The 19436-nt window shown below is 40.7% G+C and overlaps 1 protein-coding gene across 1 annotated transcript in view; it reads right to left on the reverse strand.

Annotated features, from left to right (window-relative positions):
- The window catches only part of ush2a (Usher syndrome 2A (autosomal recessive, mild)), a gene marked incomplete at both ends in the record, with an annotated part of 196702 nt that overhangs the window by 75412 nt on the left and 101854 nt on the right, over positions 1-19436 (reverse strand). The window contains 9 exons of the mRNA XM_080028654.1: positions 25-188; positions 880-1035; positions 2377-2711; positions 7661-7749; positions 7877-8043; positions 8136-8305; positions 8738-9447; positions 16922-17064; positions 18537-18684. Of these exons, the coding sequence (XP_079884780.1) occupies positions 25-188; positions 880-1035; positions 2377-2711; positions 7661-7749; positions 7877-8043; positions 8136-8305; positions 8738-9447; positions 16922-17064; positions 18537-18684 (2082 nt within the window). The remainder of the gene's footprint in view (positions 1-24; positions 189-879; positions 1036-2376; positions 2712-7660; positions 7750-7876; positions 8044-8135; positions 8306-8737; positions 9448-16921; positions 17065-18536; positions 18685-19436) is intronic.

A 19436-nucleotide genomic window follows, 5' to 3' on the forward strand; every position in this document is an offset into this window, starting at 1 on the left:
GTTCAACAGAGAGGGTAATCTTACAGGGTTGAGTCCAGTTAACCTCTACAGCTGTGTGATTGATAGCATGGGCAGACACAAGCGGAGGTCGGTGGGGAACCCCAGCCATGGTCACCGCGGTAACAATCTCTCCCGAGGAGTAGCCCACATCATTATGTACCATTAACTGGTACTGGTAACGGGTGAATCTGTTGAGAGACAATGTTGCTGTTTTTCATCAAGTGGCTACATTATATATCACCCTTCCATGCCACTTGAACACTGCAAATGTTGCTGAGAAATATCTTGGAGATTCAGAATAAAAGGCAGTAAAAAGAAAAAGGAATTCAATCATTAAAAAAGAATTTAGGCAAGAGTAACAGGCATTTACAGATTTAATCTGTACATCAATTACATGGAGTTCAGAGAACCAACAGATTCGATAGCCACGCTTAATCTTTTTGATTATTTGCTAACTGTAAATAAATTTGCTAACTCTAAATACATTTTTATTCTGTTAATATGGTGACTTGTATTAAACACATGCAAATTCCCTCCTAGACAATATTTCCTAGGACATCAATTAAAAAAAAGTGAGTGCCAAGTAAAAAAGTGCTGACCCAGTCAAAAGTTTGTCAGTTTACAAGTTGAACAAAGCTTAGTAGAAACACAGACCCCCGAAAAAAGAGTCCACCCAGAGCCGTTTAGCAAGCACCAAGTGCCAAACTGAGATTAGGGCTACGCTGTGTGAAAAACAATTTAATTCTTTGGGATATTTGCTTAATGTATCTTTGAGCGGTATTAAAAGATCGGCATCAGCGGCAGCTCGCCGATCGGCTCTGCACACACGGTTTGCTGCGGCGCCGGCGTTTGCTCTAGAGCTCATTTCAGTAATCTCACCTGCTTAGGCCTTTATCTTGGTAGAACAATTTGGTGCCGGAGTAAACATGGAGCCAGCGATGGAGATCTTCAGAGGGGGGAGGGGACTCGGCTGTTACCGTGGGGACGGTGGCGACAGCCAGGGGCTGGTGGATTTTAAGTCGGAGCAACTTGTATCTGAAGGGGAAATTTGAATAAAAGAAAAAACACACAGACACATGGCTGGATGTTTAGGAATGCATTAACCACACAACACATGTTCACAAATGTGACAATATGAACAATGTGAACACAGACACAAACGGCAACCACATTGACACCACATTGACAAAAACACACACACACACACACACACACACACACACACACACACACACACACACACACACATGCACAACTGACTCTTCTCCTTATCACTCATTTCCTCCTCTTCTGGTCTTTTTCATCATCTCTATTCTTTTGCGTTCCCTGTATCTCAACCCTCCCTCGCTTCGTCCCTCCCTCTGTTGTTTTTTTTCTGCAGGGTTTGTGTTTTCCTCTCCCCACAGTGATGCTAATTTTTGCTGTAATCAGAAGAGAAGGGCTTAATGCCGCCTTTTAACCAACCCACTTAGACAAACACACAGAGCTGAGCAGAGCAGAACAGGGAGACGGTCTCATGCATTTTAATCGCCTGCCCGGAAAATGGACCTTTATTTTAGGCCTAATCTCCAACAGAGTAGAACGGGACAGACTAGACGGACTAGAATGTGCATTAGGACTGAAAAAACACTGATTAAAAAATGCACAACGCTTAGCTCATTACCAGGGCACTCGTGTTAGCAGTCTATTGGTAACATGATTTTCAGCAACAATTGAACCTCTCCAGAACGTGTCTCTCAATAACAACATGCAGTGGATTTCAGTCTTGGCTGCCTAGTTCCTAACCTTGAGTATACAGTAGCTCATGATGAATAAAGACACTAGGCCGATTGAGATTATGTAAAGTTATGATGGGTTACACAGATTTGGGATCCTCACATATTAGTTCTTCATAATTAGTATTGGTATTTTTGAAGCATACTTTCGTCTTCTTTCATTTCACTTGCTTCAGGTAAAATTTTTTACAGCCATCAGAAAGCAATAGCAGCGATTGGTTTGGTTTCTGTTGATTTTGACAGCAGTTAGGCATCACTGATCCATAACGGGAACGCTAAATTAATGTTGTAATGTTACTGTGAATAAGCAAACCTGACCTTGATACTATGAACATAGTAGCTTATGGTGATTTTGTATTTGTTTTTACATGGTGTCCATTCTGAAAATAAAAGTATTTCTACCATACACAACTCACTATCCTTCCTCTGTCATTATTTTGTGCTAGTGGTAACATGGGTAACAAGCAAGTTTATTACAATGTTTATGAGAAAGTAAAACAAGGTCATATGTCTGTGACGGTTAATCTTTGCAGAGCAGTGTCTTATCAACATACATTTAATTCAAACAGGAAGCAGCAATGTGTAAAGGAATTGGGATTACCTGATGTTAGGTCCATTAGGCCTGCTTGGTGGTTGCCAGGAAATGGCCAGGAAAGACTCACTGACTGCCACTACGGACAGTGGTTTCAGGCCTGCAGGGCTTGCAGGTGATGTGGTAGCTGGAGTGGGCAGACTTTCTGTACATCCTCCAACATGTCCACCACCCTTGGAACATGCCAATACAGTGATACTGTAGTCTGTGTACGGAATGAGGTCCCTTATCGTGGCGTGGAGCTCAGAAGCATTGACACTATCAGGGAAAAAGCGAGGTTCTGGGAGGCGGATCTCATAGCCGTGGATTTCTCCATTGGGAATAAGAGGAGGAGACCAAGTGACCTGAAACATACGTTTTGAAATGGTTCATTTAAAATGTAGCTTTTAGATGAATCCAAGTGGTACAGAGAAAGCAAAATGCCTAGTCCACGTTATCCTTTCTGACTGTCTTGTCATTATCCCAGATAAGTCATCTCATTGGTTGGCTGGGCATCCTAAATGTTCTCGGCATGCTGAGGACAGCAGAAAGCTTTTAGATGGATGAACTACAGGAAGTCATGGCACAGTGCATGCGTGCACGTGCATGTGTTTGTTTGTTTGTGTGTGTGTGTGTGTGTGTGTGTGTGTGTGTGTGTGTGTGTGTGTGTCTCAGTTTAAATTCATTTCAAGCTATTTTGTAGGTAGTATACTTGTGGTCCTACATTGTCGTCGGTGTATGTGAATGAAGAGCGCTAGGATGGTCATTGTGTGTGTGTGTGTGTGTGTGTGTGTGTGTGTTTGTTCATCTCACTTGTGGGGAAAGATAACCTGACTTTGACTTCAGCAGAAGATTCCTTTCATCAAATTTAAAACAGGGTACACACAAACACAACACACACACACACACAAACGCGCGCACATGCACAAACACCATGCTAAAATAATGAAAACGGCTGGTAATGGAATTGCTGCATGCAAAAACAAAAGCTTGCAGTCGTTGAGCACTGCATCTGATTTGGAAACAGTTCAGTCTGTCAGCATTTCAGAGTGAAGATGAAGGTAACTGGCACACACACAAATGGCAATGCACGCGAACAAAGACACACTTACAAACACACGCACACACACCTTTACACGTTTGAATAACAGATATCTATACAATGATTTATTTGTTTATACATACAAAGAAATAGTCACATAAATTTAACAATTGCACACACACACACACACACACACACACACACACACACACACACACACACACACACACACACACACACACACAACCTGTGTTCATCTGTCATGTACAATAGCTGATCAGTTCAGAGAGCTTGTTGAGACTTATGGGTTCTGGGGCCTCATTTATAAAGCTTTGCGTGGGATTCACGTGGAAGCTGGCGTACGGAAGAAATGTAGGATGTACGTGCGAACAAAAATATTCGGATTTATAAAACAGTGCGCACTCACGTCCTACGCCTGTTTCCCTTTATAAATCACAATCAACTCTAAATGTGGCGCAGCCTTTGCGGGCTTCACGTACCGCCCATATTTACCCATACATAGTCATCGACACGCCCGAATTAATATCATTTACTGAGTGCATGAAGGCGGTAGTGGCAATCGCCGACTGAAAGGGAAATGGAAAAATAATCTCCACACGGTGTGGATCACTGCGGTCACCCCGAAGTACCCGTTGGAGAAGTGGCGAACAGGGAAAATATAGTTTGGTGGCAGTGTGAGCGTAAAGGCGATAGAGTGCAGCCTGTGGCGATCTCTGTGAACGCTGTGGCCGAAATAAAAAGAAGTGATCCGACATAAAAGTGGACGCAAACAAGTGCATATCCTCACTCACACAACAGTGTTTGTGCCACGAGCGGGGGGCACTGAGACCCCCCATGAGATACAGATTCGGAGAATTCATCCCGGGGCAGTGACGGGCGGCGGAGGGTTAATAATAAACTTCACAGGCCCTTTCAAAACACAATCGCGACGTGCTTAAACACAAAGAAAAACACATAAATAAAACGGACTAAAAGCCGTGAAAAAAATCACAGTAGCCTATGTGATGTACAGTAGGCTTATCATTAGTGTATGAAAAGGTGCACTCCTGTCTGCCTGACTGAGGCATCGAGAACAGCGTCAGTGTAAAAGTAATAGGCTGTATTCCACCTCAATATTATCAGAATTAATTCCACAACATGCAGATAGGTTATTCTTTAATAACTGCAGAGCTTATTCGAACGTTGCTATTTTGTTTTTATTTGCACTCATATATCTCCGTTTGTAGGCTATTTAAGATCCTAATTCGTTTTGTTTTTGTTGGTATCACTCCATGGAAAAATCCGTGGAGGCATTTGTTCATTAGTTGTAAGAATGGCTTCATCCGTTTTGCAAAGGAACTCCCAATATATGATAGACCTACATGGCTTATAATAGGCCTATCTGGATAAATTTTACACAAACACATTCGTTCTCGCACTTCATACATGTGCCGACGGAGTCGCCGTTTCTCCTTTCTCCACTTTCTGTGCGTACGCATGGGTCAGAGTTTGCGTGGAGGACCGCACATCTCCGTTCAAGTTTGGTTTTTATAAATCCCAATATTTGCTTAGAAATTGGCGTGCGCCCTCTTCTGGGCGTACGCAACGTTTATAAATGAGGCCCCAGGTGATTAAGTGGTCAGTGTTGATGAGAGAATTATGAATGAACATCAAGAATAATTATATCTCAAGCAACCTTGATATTCATTTAACAAGTGCCAGTGAGGTGATACAGGACACAAACACACAAACACACACACACACACACACACGCACACACGCACACACGCACACACACACACACACACACACACACACACACACACACACACACACACACACACACACACACACACACACACACACACACACACACACACACACACACACACAGTCACATATGGGCAGGGTCATAGTGAGTTAGGTAGCTCATTTCCCAAAGTGCGTGTTGGGTGTGCTTTGTGGTGGAAGTCATTTACAGATTGAATAGCCTGATGTAATCTGGAGATGGTGAAGACAGCAGAGACCCTGGGCTGACACAGAGCACAGGGGCTAACGCCAGTAAGGTATGTGTGTGTGAGTGTGTGTGATTGTATGCATTTATGTTTATATGAATAAGAGAGAGATAGATGATACATTTGGTAGTGAGAGTGTGTGTGTGTGTGTGTAAGGATGTGTATACATGTGTGTCTTTGCACATCTATGCTATTACATTTAGAAAAAATCTAGAAGCATTGAGAGAGTGCAAACCTCTGCAGCTGGCAATATCACTTACATATTAAAGTCACTTCATATTGTCATCCTGCAAGCAAACTCTAAGGGTTTAAACTCAAGTCCCAAATATATGAGTTTGTTTTTCTGATTTGTGGTTTAAAAGTGAATGTCTACTTTTGGTGGGTCACAGATGCAGTACGACAGATTATTAGTGCCACGTTGAGAAAAAAACAATGATTTATAAGATTAAAAGTTTTTATTTTACTAGAATAAAAATCGTAATATTATAAAAATAAAGTGGTAGTTTAAGGCACTGTGTTGTTTAGAGAAGGAATATAACAAGAGTCTCTTCCCTGAGGAACATGGAGCGTCTTCTGAAGTTTCACTGAAACTGCTCCCAAATAAGGAAATACTTTTTTGGCCCATCAGCACCACGTTAGCATACGTATCAGGACTACAATATGCAAGAAACTGTGTCTGAAAAAATGACTTGGAGGAAAAGGTCTCTTTTGTGGAGAAAGAGGGTGGTTTTGCTGAATTATGTTCTTGCTCCCTAAAACAACAACGTCTTTTCTCATAATGTTGGATTATTTTATAATAGAATAAAAGTTGTACTTTTACGAGATTAAAAGTCATCATTTCATAAAAACTAAATATTATGAGAATAAAGTCACACTTTTAAGGGGGAAGGAAACATAGACTAATTCAGCAAAACATCCCTCTTCCTCCACAAAAGAGAGATTTTCCTCCAAGTCTGTGTGTTTCCTTCATCCGAACAGACACAGTTTCTTGAATATTCTTTTCAAAGTCCTGATACGTTTGGTGCTGCTGGTTTACAATATTAAGTAGGCCTTTTTCCTATTTGTGAAACCTATACTGAAGTACAACTTCACAAGATGCTCCACATTCCTCATTTTAATGCGGGGGAAAAGACTCTTCTTATATTTCTCCTCCAAACAACACACAGCCTAAAACTACCACTTTATTCTCATAATATTACCACTATTATTTTCCTAAAATAACAACTTTAATTCTCCTAAAATAACAACTCTTAATTCAATTAAGTAAATATTTTTTTTCTTTTATGTGGCCCTACTACTCTTCCTGCTATGATTCAGACACTAAGAGAGACATACAGTTGACTTTGATTTTGCCTTGATATCCTGATCAGGAGTATCACTATAAGAACATATGCTGAACAAACAAAAAGGAAAAATAAACGGGCAATGGTTAAGAATACCCAGATGACCAAAAAGTGATGTAAAAATGGGACCATTTAGAGAATGAAGGGAGATACCCAAAATCCCCTATGTGTTGTCAAGGTCAATTGGTAACCAGGAAGCGGCCTGCCTGTCTGTCCAATTAGCAACCAGCAGGAAGGAAGACTTTCCCTCTCGGACCTGTGACCCCTAAAGCTGTGCTGTTGCAGAGATGACAGGGGCGTTTCTGAAATGATGACAGGCATTAGCATTTTTCTGCAGTTAGCACGAGTGCAGGGCCGTGAGTGCACAAGCGTGTGTGTGTTCGCTTATGTGTGTGCATGCATACAATATTGTCTCACTGGCTTTCATTGAAAGGCCTTGATGTGGGATTAGCCAGTGGTGGAATTTAACTCTGGCCCCTCCTTCAAAATGGCCGACAGGAAGGAAGCTGCCTTAGACAGGGTCACAGCCCCTCCCATTTTCCGAAGGGGACCTTGAATTGAATGTTTTTTCTTTCTCATTAAATCCCAAGACACAAAGACAGAGAAATCAGTATGACATTGCTTTGTCTTCTCTACTCTGAGTGTTCTGAAGAAAATCTAAATCTTGAATTTTTCCATTCCTAAACACTTAAACTTTTGAAATTCTAAAAGCTCATTCTGAGATTTTTGAAACCCTTTATCAGTTGAATGTAAGAAACTATATTGTAATTCACTATTAGAAGCAGCATGGTTCACTTTATTTGTCTGTCTGTGTGTGTATGCTTCAGCCATATATATCAGTGCTCTTGTGCTCTCATGCCAGATCCAAGAGGTTTTGATTGAACCTAAGATAAGCTTAGAAGAGGTTCCCGTACCTGAAGTGACTCTGGCCCCAACACGTTCACCCTCGGCGGACTGAGACCAGCTGGTCGAGAAGGTCTGGTGGTGATATTGACCCAGGGTCCTGCAGGTTTGACACAAAGCTGGTGAATTCTGTAAAGCTGACAGTAATTAAACAGTGTATAATGCAACATACACACATCTTGGGGGTTTTAATTTAATTTCGGTTAAACCCATTATTATGGCTTTACCTGTGGTGTTGCCAGCCTGATTATGAAGCACGAGTCGATACTGATAACTAGTCCAGGGACTGAGAGCTGAGGAAGAATCAAGGAAGGAAAGAGGTGGAGGAGCTGGTGGGAAATGGCCTACGGTAGAGACTTGTTTGGTCCCAGCAACTCTGCGCTCAATCAGCCACCTATGTCCAGCACAAGATACAATTGAATTCATATAGATATAAAGTAGGCATGTCACGGAGGGATTGAGTGTATGTGTGTTATCATCTCTCACCGCTCCAGTGGTCCATTGCTCCTGTCTGGTTCACCCCAGGACAGGAGAACAGAGGTGGGGGTGTCAGAGTATAGGTGAGGTGCAGGAACCCCTTCAGGTGGAGCTGGGAGGGTCCGAAAGCTCGGAGACATCCCAGACACTGAACAACCCACACTGGTGCACACCTGCACCTAAAGATGGAGATCAATAACGTATTATGTGTTTCGAGGGTTATCATTGTAAGGCTCAAGTTTTTCTTTAGTCACCAAATCCTTTATTAATAGTAGTGAGAACAAGATTTATTCTGTTATTTCTGAAACAATAATCTCTTGTTTTAGCACCTCCAACAACCATCGCTACGATTATTAAGGTAGAAAAAACAAGAAAAGTAAAGGGTGAAGATATATATTGAAATGCATAGTAATAAGTATTTATAATACATTATAATTTAAAAAACTATTTATTGTACATTGTACATAATAAGACAGGAATAGTGACTAGCATTTGTTTAATTAAGTCTTACTCTTTACATGTCTATTAAATATCATTGTTTGATGTTTAATCTATCATAGTATATGGTTAAGTATTGTGTTATACCATAGTATTATTATCATATATTGTACCTGAAGGCTGTAGGTCTGGTATGGCAGTAGGTTGAGGAAAGCATAGTTGGTTGTGTTCCCTGGAACAGTGACTGACTGAGGGGATGAAATTGAATCTGAAGCCGCACTAAAGGAACCAGAGATTGGACTGTGGAAGGGGTCTTGTTTTAGAATATGGCCAGTATTAGAACTGGTTGCATTGTACTTTGGGTTTGTCAGTAAAAGACTGGGACTTTGGTTTACACTGGCAGTATTAGGTTCAGTGGGGTGGAATGAGACCAAACTGGGCCCTTTGCTTGCATTACGAGTGGCCTCCATGTGGTTCTCTTCTGTGATACCAGTCTTCAAGCTAGAGAAAGGGTACGGGTGGAGGCTGGGTCTAGTGCCTTCGATTGTGCTTAAGCTCCCATTACTGCTTTTGTTCGAAGTAGACTTTGAATTCTGGCTCGAGCCTTGGGTGGTAAAACTGGATGTTGGTCTAGGGTTATATTCTGAGTTGAGATATGCAGCCCCAGTGCTTGACAGTACATTTGGGTTAGGACCAAAGCTGGAGTTGATGGTCGTAGTGGAGACTGAGCTGGATTTGAAATCAAAACAAGATATAGAACTGGGGCAAAGATAGAGGGTGTAATTGGAGATGATGCCATTTGGTTGGTTGGGAGGAACCCAGGTAATTGTTACACTACGAGGATAGAGCCCCAATACAGTTGGAGTATCTACTGGTCCTGGACCTGGGAGTAAAGAGAAACACATAGATTAAGAGACAAGGAGAGGCAGATAAAAATGAAGGGATGATTAAATAATCTTTGCGTGTGTAAAAGGGTGAGAGAAAGGAGAGGAGGGAATTATTTGACAAGTAACAGCAAGAATGACATCAGAAGGACAAAGAGTGATTTTGCCTTCCCTATCCAAGGGGATTAAAATGTAAAGTGTCTTTTTCTCTCAATTTCTCCCCCTGAGGAAATCCAGATTATATTTGTGGATGTATGCAGTACTTGTGACCGTTTGAATGTGAGTCTGTGTATGTCTCAGGTGGTGTGTAGGCCACGCTGGACTGGAAACACTGTAGCCCAACTTCACACTTACTTTGCTGAACACAAATATATAACATACACATGCATGCAAACAGAGCAGAAGCAAAGCTGTGGTATAAGAGAGCTAGTAGATTCCTAATGTGGGTCTACAGTGTAAATTATATTGATCCACATAGTTGTAGAAGTACGCATGCAGATTTTAGTCACACGGTTGTCTTTTTGTTTCTGTTTTTTGATTTATACATAGGCCTATATAAAGAGTATATATTTTTTATTTATTGACAATTAATTTCTTCTGTATTTTTTAATTGTATTTAATTAAAAAAATATATATTTGTTTTATTATTATTATTATTATATATATATTTATTTTTTCATTATTTAGAAGAAATTCTGTTCATTTTACCGCTGTCTGTCTAGTGTCTACTTGGATATGTTTTTATTTTATTTTAATCAGTCATCTTTTCTCACAGGTATTTTTCTTCTTTAGAAAAAAACAAAATACGAAAACGAGGCTTACTATCTGTCTAATGTGCCGATATTTTGATCCCAATAATAATAAAAAATTAAAATAAATACACAGGCCACAAACACACACACAGTCACATGATTGCACATATCTATGCGTGGATAAGAGCGTACACACAACTAGGATATTTCACTCCAAGGTAGCTCATTTGACGGTAATGCCCCCCCTCCTCACCCAGCATTTACATTTCACTGTACTGCACTATAATTGACACACAGATGCATGTCCATATACATAGACACACACACACACACACACACACACACACACACACACACACACACACACACACACACACACACACACACACACACACACACACACACACACACACACACACTATCACAAGCCCACACCCATAGTGATGCAGTATAGCAGTAATGTTGCTGTGTGAAGGGCAAGCAGATCAAGGTGACTGAGCGGACTGAGGGAGCGTGCTGCGTCGCTAAGTGCTACCGCTAACCGCTAACGGCTTTCCCAGATGGCGGTGTGTGTGTGTGTGTTTGTGTGTGTGTGTAAGAGAAAGAAAGAGAGGGTGAAAGAAGATGAGCGTTTGAGAGTATGCGTGCATGACTGTATGAGATGATCAAGGGTGCAAGCATGTTTGTATATATCAGCATGCATGTACATAAGAATTTTGAAGATTATATACTAACTGATAGGCCTTACTTCATACCGACTGAGATGCCAAAAACATTCATTGTTTGGCCCAGGTACCTCGATTCTCCTAAAAATTTAAAATGTGGGGCACCCCGATGGCTCACCGAGTGGCGTCCATACCACTGGGTCTAAGTATTTGTCAAGCATTCCCTAGTTTGACTCGGGCCTGGGACCTTAGCTGCGTTTACAATGTGTATCAGTAAAACGCTTATAACAATTCAAAAGTTTGCCTCAAACTTAATTTTGAGGCAAACAGAGAAACACAAGTAAACACACAAAGAATCTATTAAGACAGCAGCCAGCCAGTCTATTTCGAACACAGACACACAGACACACACACACACACACACACACACACACACACACACACACACACACACACACACACACACACACACACACACACACACACAGACACTTTCCCACGCAAATAAACAACTGTATAAAATTGGTGATGTAAAGCTTGCCATATTTTACAGATCACAAATGGTTCTGCCAACCCATCTTTCCTTTGGCTACGCCTTTCTTCCGTTTTTCATTGTTTCTCTTCCTCCTGCTCTTTTCCTCTCTCGGACCCCTTCCTTCCATCTCCCCCACCGCCTCTCTCTCTCTCTCTCTCTCTCTCTCTCTCCTTTTCTTCTCTCTGTTACTCATGCTTTGTGTGGCGGTCTCTCTCCCTTATTCGCTCCCTCTCTGGTCTCCCTGCTAAATAAACAATGCAGAGTGTTGACCTTTTGGGTTAACAGGTTTTTATGCTAGCTCTACTCAGCACTCACACTGATTCAATTACCACCAAAGGTCCACTGAACCCCACAAATAACCAAGGAGCCCGTCTTCCTCTCTGCCTATGTGTATATCTGTCGGCCTGCCGGTGCGCCCCACTACATTCCTTTTTGCCTCTGCAGAGGGTTGGGGTGTCTCTCTATCCTGTTTGTCTAATCAGTCATTTCCTATCCTTCTCTCAATTTGACTTTATGTCTGACCATATTTCCTTCTGTCTGCCTTAATAAAATGTCTGTCTGTTGAAACAACAGATATCAAAATACACACACAGGTGAGAGATGAACAAGGAAGACGGTTCAACTGTAAACAACAAAACACAATCAAGTCACCTTGATACAGCCCCAGTCAACCACCCAAAATAACCCCTATTGTCACCCCCCCTCCTCCTTCATTCCCCTTCCCCCTCTAAGTGTTGAGTGTTATTTAAGCTTTACTGGCGCGTGTAAAATTCTGCAATTTGAAGGGCTGTTAAGTTTTTCAATTGAAATTTTCATTTAAGATGCAGGTGATGCTTTTTCCCCCTTTATTTTACTGACGCTTTACTGCCCTCTGGATAGTAGGGAAGGACTGTTGTGGGAATGCTTAGCTACCCCTCTCATGGTTTTCTGACTCCTTATCTCTCTTTCCCTCTTCCACCCTTTTCGCAACTGTTCTTTTTTTCTCCCTTGTTTCCCAATCACTCCTTTAATTTTCTCAACCCCCCCTACCCCCTCCCCCCATACCTTCCGACCTCTTCAATCCTCATGCCTTCCCCTTTTGCTTTACCCTCTCCCTTCATCCCTCCCTCCACACCTCCCACCCTTACTCCTCCTCTCTCCAGTAAAACATAGTAGCAGAAGGCTAAAACAGGAGTGCGGGGCCGCCAAGCCTTAAATCACATTTATAAGGATTTGGTTAGCATAGTAATAACACAATCAACTGACAAGGGCCAGGAGAGGGGGAGGAAGGAAGTAGTGTGTGTGTGTGTGTGTGTGTGTGTGTGTGTGTGTGTGTGTGTGTGTGTGTGTGTGTGTGTGTGTGTGTGTGTGTGTGTGTGTGTGCACATGTCATGTAGGTTCCTGTGCATAGCTGTATCTATAGTGTATGTGGTTGTGTGTTGTAAGTGTATGTAAGGGCACGTGTAGATTTAAGTGTGTACATCTGTGAGTATCCATGTGAAGAGAAGGGTATTATTTTTAGCCTAGTGCAGGGTCCTGTGCGCTTGTGTCTGTGTGTGTATGTGGGTGACTGGACTTTTGAAGGTGAGTCGAGGCTCCTAGGAGTCATAATGAAGACAAACCCTGAGCTTTACTGTAATCAAGATGCTTACGGCATGGTGTCAAAACGTGACAAGCAATACAATGAGAATTAGCATTTAATTTCATATTTTTCCTTTTTCTAAAGGCTATACAGTCTATAATTATTTTATTTTATTTCTGCCTTAGGAAACACTGAAGAGGAAGAAAGAGGAGGACGCTCTTGACCAAGGTCATGATCTTCATTACATCTTGAGTAAAGGAAATGCACATTAGCCTTTAAGTAAATATGACCATCAGAACACCTGAGATGTCAATCATTCAATTTAAAAAAAATCCTTCGCAGACACAGAATATCTGTGGTCATAAATGAATTCGAAGTTAATTTTCCAAAGTATCCTTGCACTGCAGAAAACATTAAAAGTTGAAAAGTAATATATTGCTGTTAAAATATAATTTGGAAATATCAAATCGAATCAAATCAAATGATTTGAATCAGTGGGAACTAGCTTGGTTAAGTAGCCTTAATATTTATTTTTATTTTTAAATCTATACTTCAGCATGTGACTGCTTAGAAATCACAGTTTATATTCAGAAAACAGAATACTGGGAAATGACATAGAGTATTATTTATTTTCAATGCAGGCGCTAATTCATTACATAACATGAATTCTTTGTGTTCTGTCACTACCTCTTACCTAATTTCCGTTGAATTTTTGTCCTTTACACTTCTCTCTCGATGCTTTAAGTTCAATTTGGTAAAACAGTGCTTTTCAATGTTCTCTGTCTCACTATTTTCTATGTGTGTCTTACACTACCTTGTAAGACTGCTTGGGTAAGATCATTTTGCTAAAACAGTGTTTTTTTCATACTCTCTTTAAAACTATAACTGACACACACACACACACACACACACACACACACACACACACACACACACAACCATACATACACACTCATACGGACGCATACTCTCTTAGATCACTTAGCTAGTGTGAACATGGGAGTAGACAGAGGAAAGGGAGCTGTCCAACACGGCTAGAGTTTATGTTCACAGGAGCCGTCTGTCTGTTCTGCAGCAGCAGGAATTCATAGGGACCAAATTACATTAAAAAGATGGATATAAAACTTTAATGGAATGATAAAAAGGAAAGGAGGATGTGTGGATCTCTCGCTTTCTCTGTTCTGTCATTAGCCCTCTCTTTTCTTCTCTTCCTCTCTTTCCTCAATTCCTCATTTTACCTTTTCTTTCTGCAGGTTCTCTCTATTTCGTATTTCCTTTCATTTTCCATTCTCCCCTCTCTCTCTTGTAAATACATAAGGGCAAGTCTGTCAAATAGAAGGTGTGTAACCCACTCTATGCTCAAACACAAGAAAGAAAGACATAGAAACACAGGAGAAAAAAGAAAGAGTGGAAAAGGAGAAAGACAGAGGAAAAATAAAAATATAGAAAGGGGTTGAATAGAGAGATTAAAATAGAGAAGGGATGGAATTAACAAGTATAAATCATATTCATTGTTAATGAAGATCCTTGTCAACATACAGAATAGTATATACAGTTCAGTAACAAAGTGGAGGGTTAGGGTTCCAGCTCACGCCTACAGACAGTGATCAGGCTGGTGGGATATCATGTGTGGATTAAACCTATTTATGTACCTGTTTACAAGAGTGAATAGTGTATGGATGAACTGTGCTGAACTAAGACCATAACTTTGAAATCGCAAGCCCTGACCTTACTATACATGAAGTCATACTGAATGAAATGTAAAAGTGCTCCCTAAGGGTTGTCACATTTTGAAGCGAGTGGGAGAGGAGATTAAGAGGCGAATGCAGCCTTTCCTGTCACTGCCAGGATGATGAGAGGATGGGTTTATGGTGACAAATTACACATCAATGTTAGAAGAAAAAAAATCCAATCTTGACGCACTCGGCTTTTTCCCATCATGTGTTAAAATCCCCTTCTTATTAAATGTTTTCTATTTCTATGTTAAAATACTTTTTTATGGATGTGCTAACATTGTTTGATATTTTCTCTCTTGCGTACACGCAAACACACACACACACACACACACACACACACACACACACACACACACACACAAACACACACACACACACACACACACACACACACACACACACACACACACACACAATTACATAAAAAAGAAAAACTAGATTTCCTTCATAAATGTACAGATTTACAAGTAATGATTTTTTCATATATTGGTTCAAACTGTTTGGCAACTGTAATACATATAGTTAAGTGCTTTTAGAATATGCATAATGGATCCATGTTGACAGATTTGCTAAAGTCTTATTGTTTTGTTGATTTTTTCTTATTTTTTGTTTTTTTATAAATGACTTTTTCCACCTGTACTTAAAATGTCACAGTGTCTAGTGTACTGCATGTGCTTTGGGTGTTGGGTGTTTTTGTATGAAACTTCATGACAGTGTGTTACTGCTTGTGAGCATGAGGAGGTGTGTGATTGATAAGGATGACATGCAGGTATGTGTGCATGACACATGTTCTCAGTATGCGTGTGTGTGTGAGGGGGCCTCGGAAAGGGAGGGAGCTGGGAAAGGGATGGGCGTTTGAACGATGGGCCACAGTGTGACCAAATGGACACAGCAGTCCACACACACACACATACACACACAAACACACACAAACAAAAAAGAGAGAGAGAGAGAGACTGATGCACGTACAGTTTCACGCTCACATCAAAACAAGTGTACACATAAACAAAAACACAAATCTCATTCTTGGGTACATGAAAAGAAATTTGCAAAATAGGTTGCTTCTGCTTTGAGAGAGAGAGAGAGAGAGAGAGAGAGAGAGAGAGAGAGAGAGAGAGAGAGAGAGAGAGAGAGAGAGAGAGAGAGAGCGAGTGTGTGTGTGTCTCTGCGTTTGCTAGAGGGAATTCAATTCTGAATAGCAATGAGAAAAGCATAGGGACATAATTTAATGCATCCTAAACATCTGCAATGTTGTGTGTGTGTCTCTGAATCGGTGCGTGGGTTTGTGCATCAGTGTGTTCTTGCATACACGTACATACGTACACCGCACATACATGTGGTCATAATACACATTTCCGTTTGTGTACTTGTGCATGTATCCAATGTATGCAAATCTCAGCTGCTTAATGATAATGTATGTGATAATAGCGAGGTACTAATTAATTTATAACTTTGCACTGAGGAGGCTGTTCCAGTGGCTAATATGATTCTATTACAGCAATTAGCCCACAATGACACTGGCTAGGTCACTCACACACAGAGACACACACCTTACAGTATGCAAATATCTCTCTGTCAGAGTGTTTCATCCTTTCTCATGTGTGCTGATGTTTCCACCAACACCTTCCTTTTTACTGTGTGTTGTCGCTGTATCCCTTCCTCTATTGTCTCCATCATAATGCCCGCCTCCACTAACAACAAGAAATTAATACACTTTTCTAAAACGAAACCATGGGGACTTTTAGAGAATAAAAGAGAACTGGGCAGAGGCTATGTTTTTCCCCCCACAGGCCATATGTTTAATGTGGTAGGCTATTGTTTAGATCATCATCTTAAATCAGGAGATCCGTTAGACTCATTGAGTTTAACTTTGACTCAGCAGCACTGACGGCCAACTGACGGCAGAGGCCAACATACAACCAGCTGGTGCCAGCCACCTGCCAGCCAGTCACTTGCAAAACTCGGCTGGACTGCTGACACAAGCACCCAGGCAGCTCTATTCAGAGTAGGCCAGGGTATAGACCATAGAACAGCAGAACTGAGTTTTTATCTGACCTAACAAGTTTGTTTTTGACTAACAATTAAATGTTTTTTTTTCATGGTTATATATCAATGGCTTTTCTCTTTTGCTGTGTTTGCATTGGAACTAAGGTGTAAATGCATGCATCCGTCACATTTTGTGTGTTTCTGTGTGAACTTGTGTTTATGAGAATGTGCTACTTACTGTCCTCTGCGGTGCGCAGGGTTGCCCAGGGGCCGACTGTCTGTCCATGTGTGTGTGAAACCACCACTCGAAACACGTACTGTGTGTACGGTGACAGGCCCTCTACATAATAGAATAAGGTGCTTGTCATGTTTTCCAGAAGCCTAGGAGTTGATGGACAGAAAAAAGTAAATTTATTTACAAACATTTGGATCTGGTTGAAATATGGTGGTCCAAGAGGGACAACAATTTGAACATATCTGGCCTGTATTCACCAGTTTTTTTTTTACCATTGCTTTTTATGGCATTTGGCATAACTTCATATACAAAAATATAAGGTTTCTAACATTTAGCAACTCCTTCATTTCTACCTAGGCCCAAATATTTTCGGTTTCATCTATTTTCTATCTGCCCTCTCTTGTTTTGCTCTCTTATGTCTGATCACAGTTTCAGCACTGGACAGCTCCCCAGAGTGAGTTTTCTGCATTAGGAGTTCCTGAGGTCAGATGACACAAGGTCATCATGGTATAAAGGTACAATAACATTGTAACTGCATATTCTCATTGCATAGGACGGACCTGTACTTTTTTCAACAAACATTTACATCATTTAGGATGAATTGTGTAGGAATGTTGTTCAGAGGTGAAAGATAAGAAGATCAAATGAAGATGACACACATATGAAAAAACTACAAAGTCATTATTCATAAGGAAAATGTTACATGTGCAGAACTGTTTGGCTCTGAATATTTTGTGCATGGATCATACAATACATGCTTATAACACAGTAAGTGTATATCTCATTTAAGTAAAACATGTATCTACCTTATGTATTCTTTGTATTTATTAAATAGTAAGAGTAATGTTATAAAGTGTCAAGAGACAAGTTTCATATTAACACTAATGAGTGACAATGTTGACACTAATGCTTTAGCTTTTCATCATATTCACATATCATACCGGATCCCATATCATACGATCATACAAAGGAATCCAGGACAAAGTAAAAGAATATTGTCATAAATGAGGGACCGTTGACCATTTAGCATCAGATGGATTGAAGGGATGATGAATGAATGAATAAATCAGGGAACAATGAGATTTCCATAGCAGAGGAGGAGGAGGGCATGGCTGTCTGATATATAATACATGTAGCTAGTCATTTATTTATTACCACAGAATGAGAGCCTCCTCTTCTTGGATTAAATTGCAATTTGTTGTCAGGAAGCATGTAATGAATACATATCAGATGCACACCCTTTCTCTCTTTTTATTCTTTCTCTACCTCTCTCTCTCTGCCCCGTTTTTGATTTTTTTTTTGTCTTTTTGACTCAACCCTTCATCTCTCCAGCTCATTTCCTCTCTGTTTTTCTGATGGTCTGTCATATGAATGTGACATAGTCAGCTATGCTGTATAATGTACCCATTTTGTATGTGTATGCATATGTATGTGTACACATGTTTTAGGTGCATATATATATATGTGATGTGTGTCTTAGAGTGTTGTGTGTTTTGCATTATCTTATTACTGTTTATTGTCAAATGTCTCAGACCACTTGCATGTGCTGTGGACAACCTTGAGCGGGATTGTCCATATGTGTATCAACTGTGTCTGTCCATATGATGCTCTCTGTCACCTTATCACAGGCCTTTGTGGGGATGTCCTCATTTGCAGGCTGTACCAGAGTGGGCCTGGTGCGTTGGAGTGGGCAGGGGCGGACCAGGATACATTCAGTCTGGAACTGGTTGCACCGGCCAACCGGGGCGGTGACAACCCATCTGGGGCTATGAAGAGAGAGACATAGAATATAGTGATAGGAAGACAGGAGGAACGAAAGGGGGATGAAACAAGGACGGAGGTGATGAAAAAAAGATGGATGGATGGAACAAGGACAGTTGGGAAGTAAAACAAACAAGAAAGAAAGAAAGAAAGAAAGAAAGAAAGAAAGAAAGAAAGAAAGAAAGAAAGAAAGAAAGAAAGAAAGAAAGAAAGAAAGAAAGAAAGAAAGAAAGAAAGAAAGAAAGAAAGAACAGACAACATTATTACAAAAGGTATTATATTAAATATTGCACATTATTAATCTCAATGATCATCTGCATCCTAAGATAATGACGTCTGCTCTCCATCTAGGAATGGCTCTGCTTAGAGTAGAGTGTAAAATAAGAGATGATTGAGTAAAGGTGTGGCAAGAGTGAAGATACAGAATGGAAGAGGGAAAAAAAGCAAAAGGAGAAAAATATTCCTTATGAAGGAGGCTGAAAGAGCCGCCAGATTTACTGATACAATCAACTACAATGACTCTCTCAATTTCACACCCAGAAACACACACACATACACAGACGCACACACACACATACACATACACATACACACTCAGCCTTATGACCCGGCTCACTCAATAGTGCCCCTCTTTTCAAGCTGAGCATGTAAGCATAGTGACAGGCTTAGAAAATCAGTAGGAAACATCTTGATTCAGTATGATAGCCACACTCTTAAAAAACAGTGAAGATGTCAGGAAAGACGGAATAAGGAAGAG

Source organism: Ammodytes marinus (assembly GCF_949987685.1).
Source record: "Ammodytes marinus genome assembly, chromosome: 1".
Taxonomy (NCBI): domain Eukaryota; kingdom Metazoa; phylum Chordata; class Actinopteri; order Uranoscopiformes; family Ammodytidae; genus Ammodytes; species Ammodytes marinus.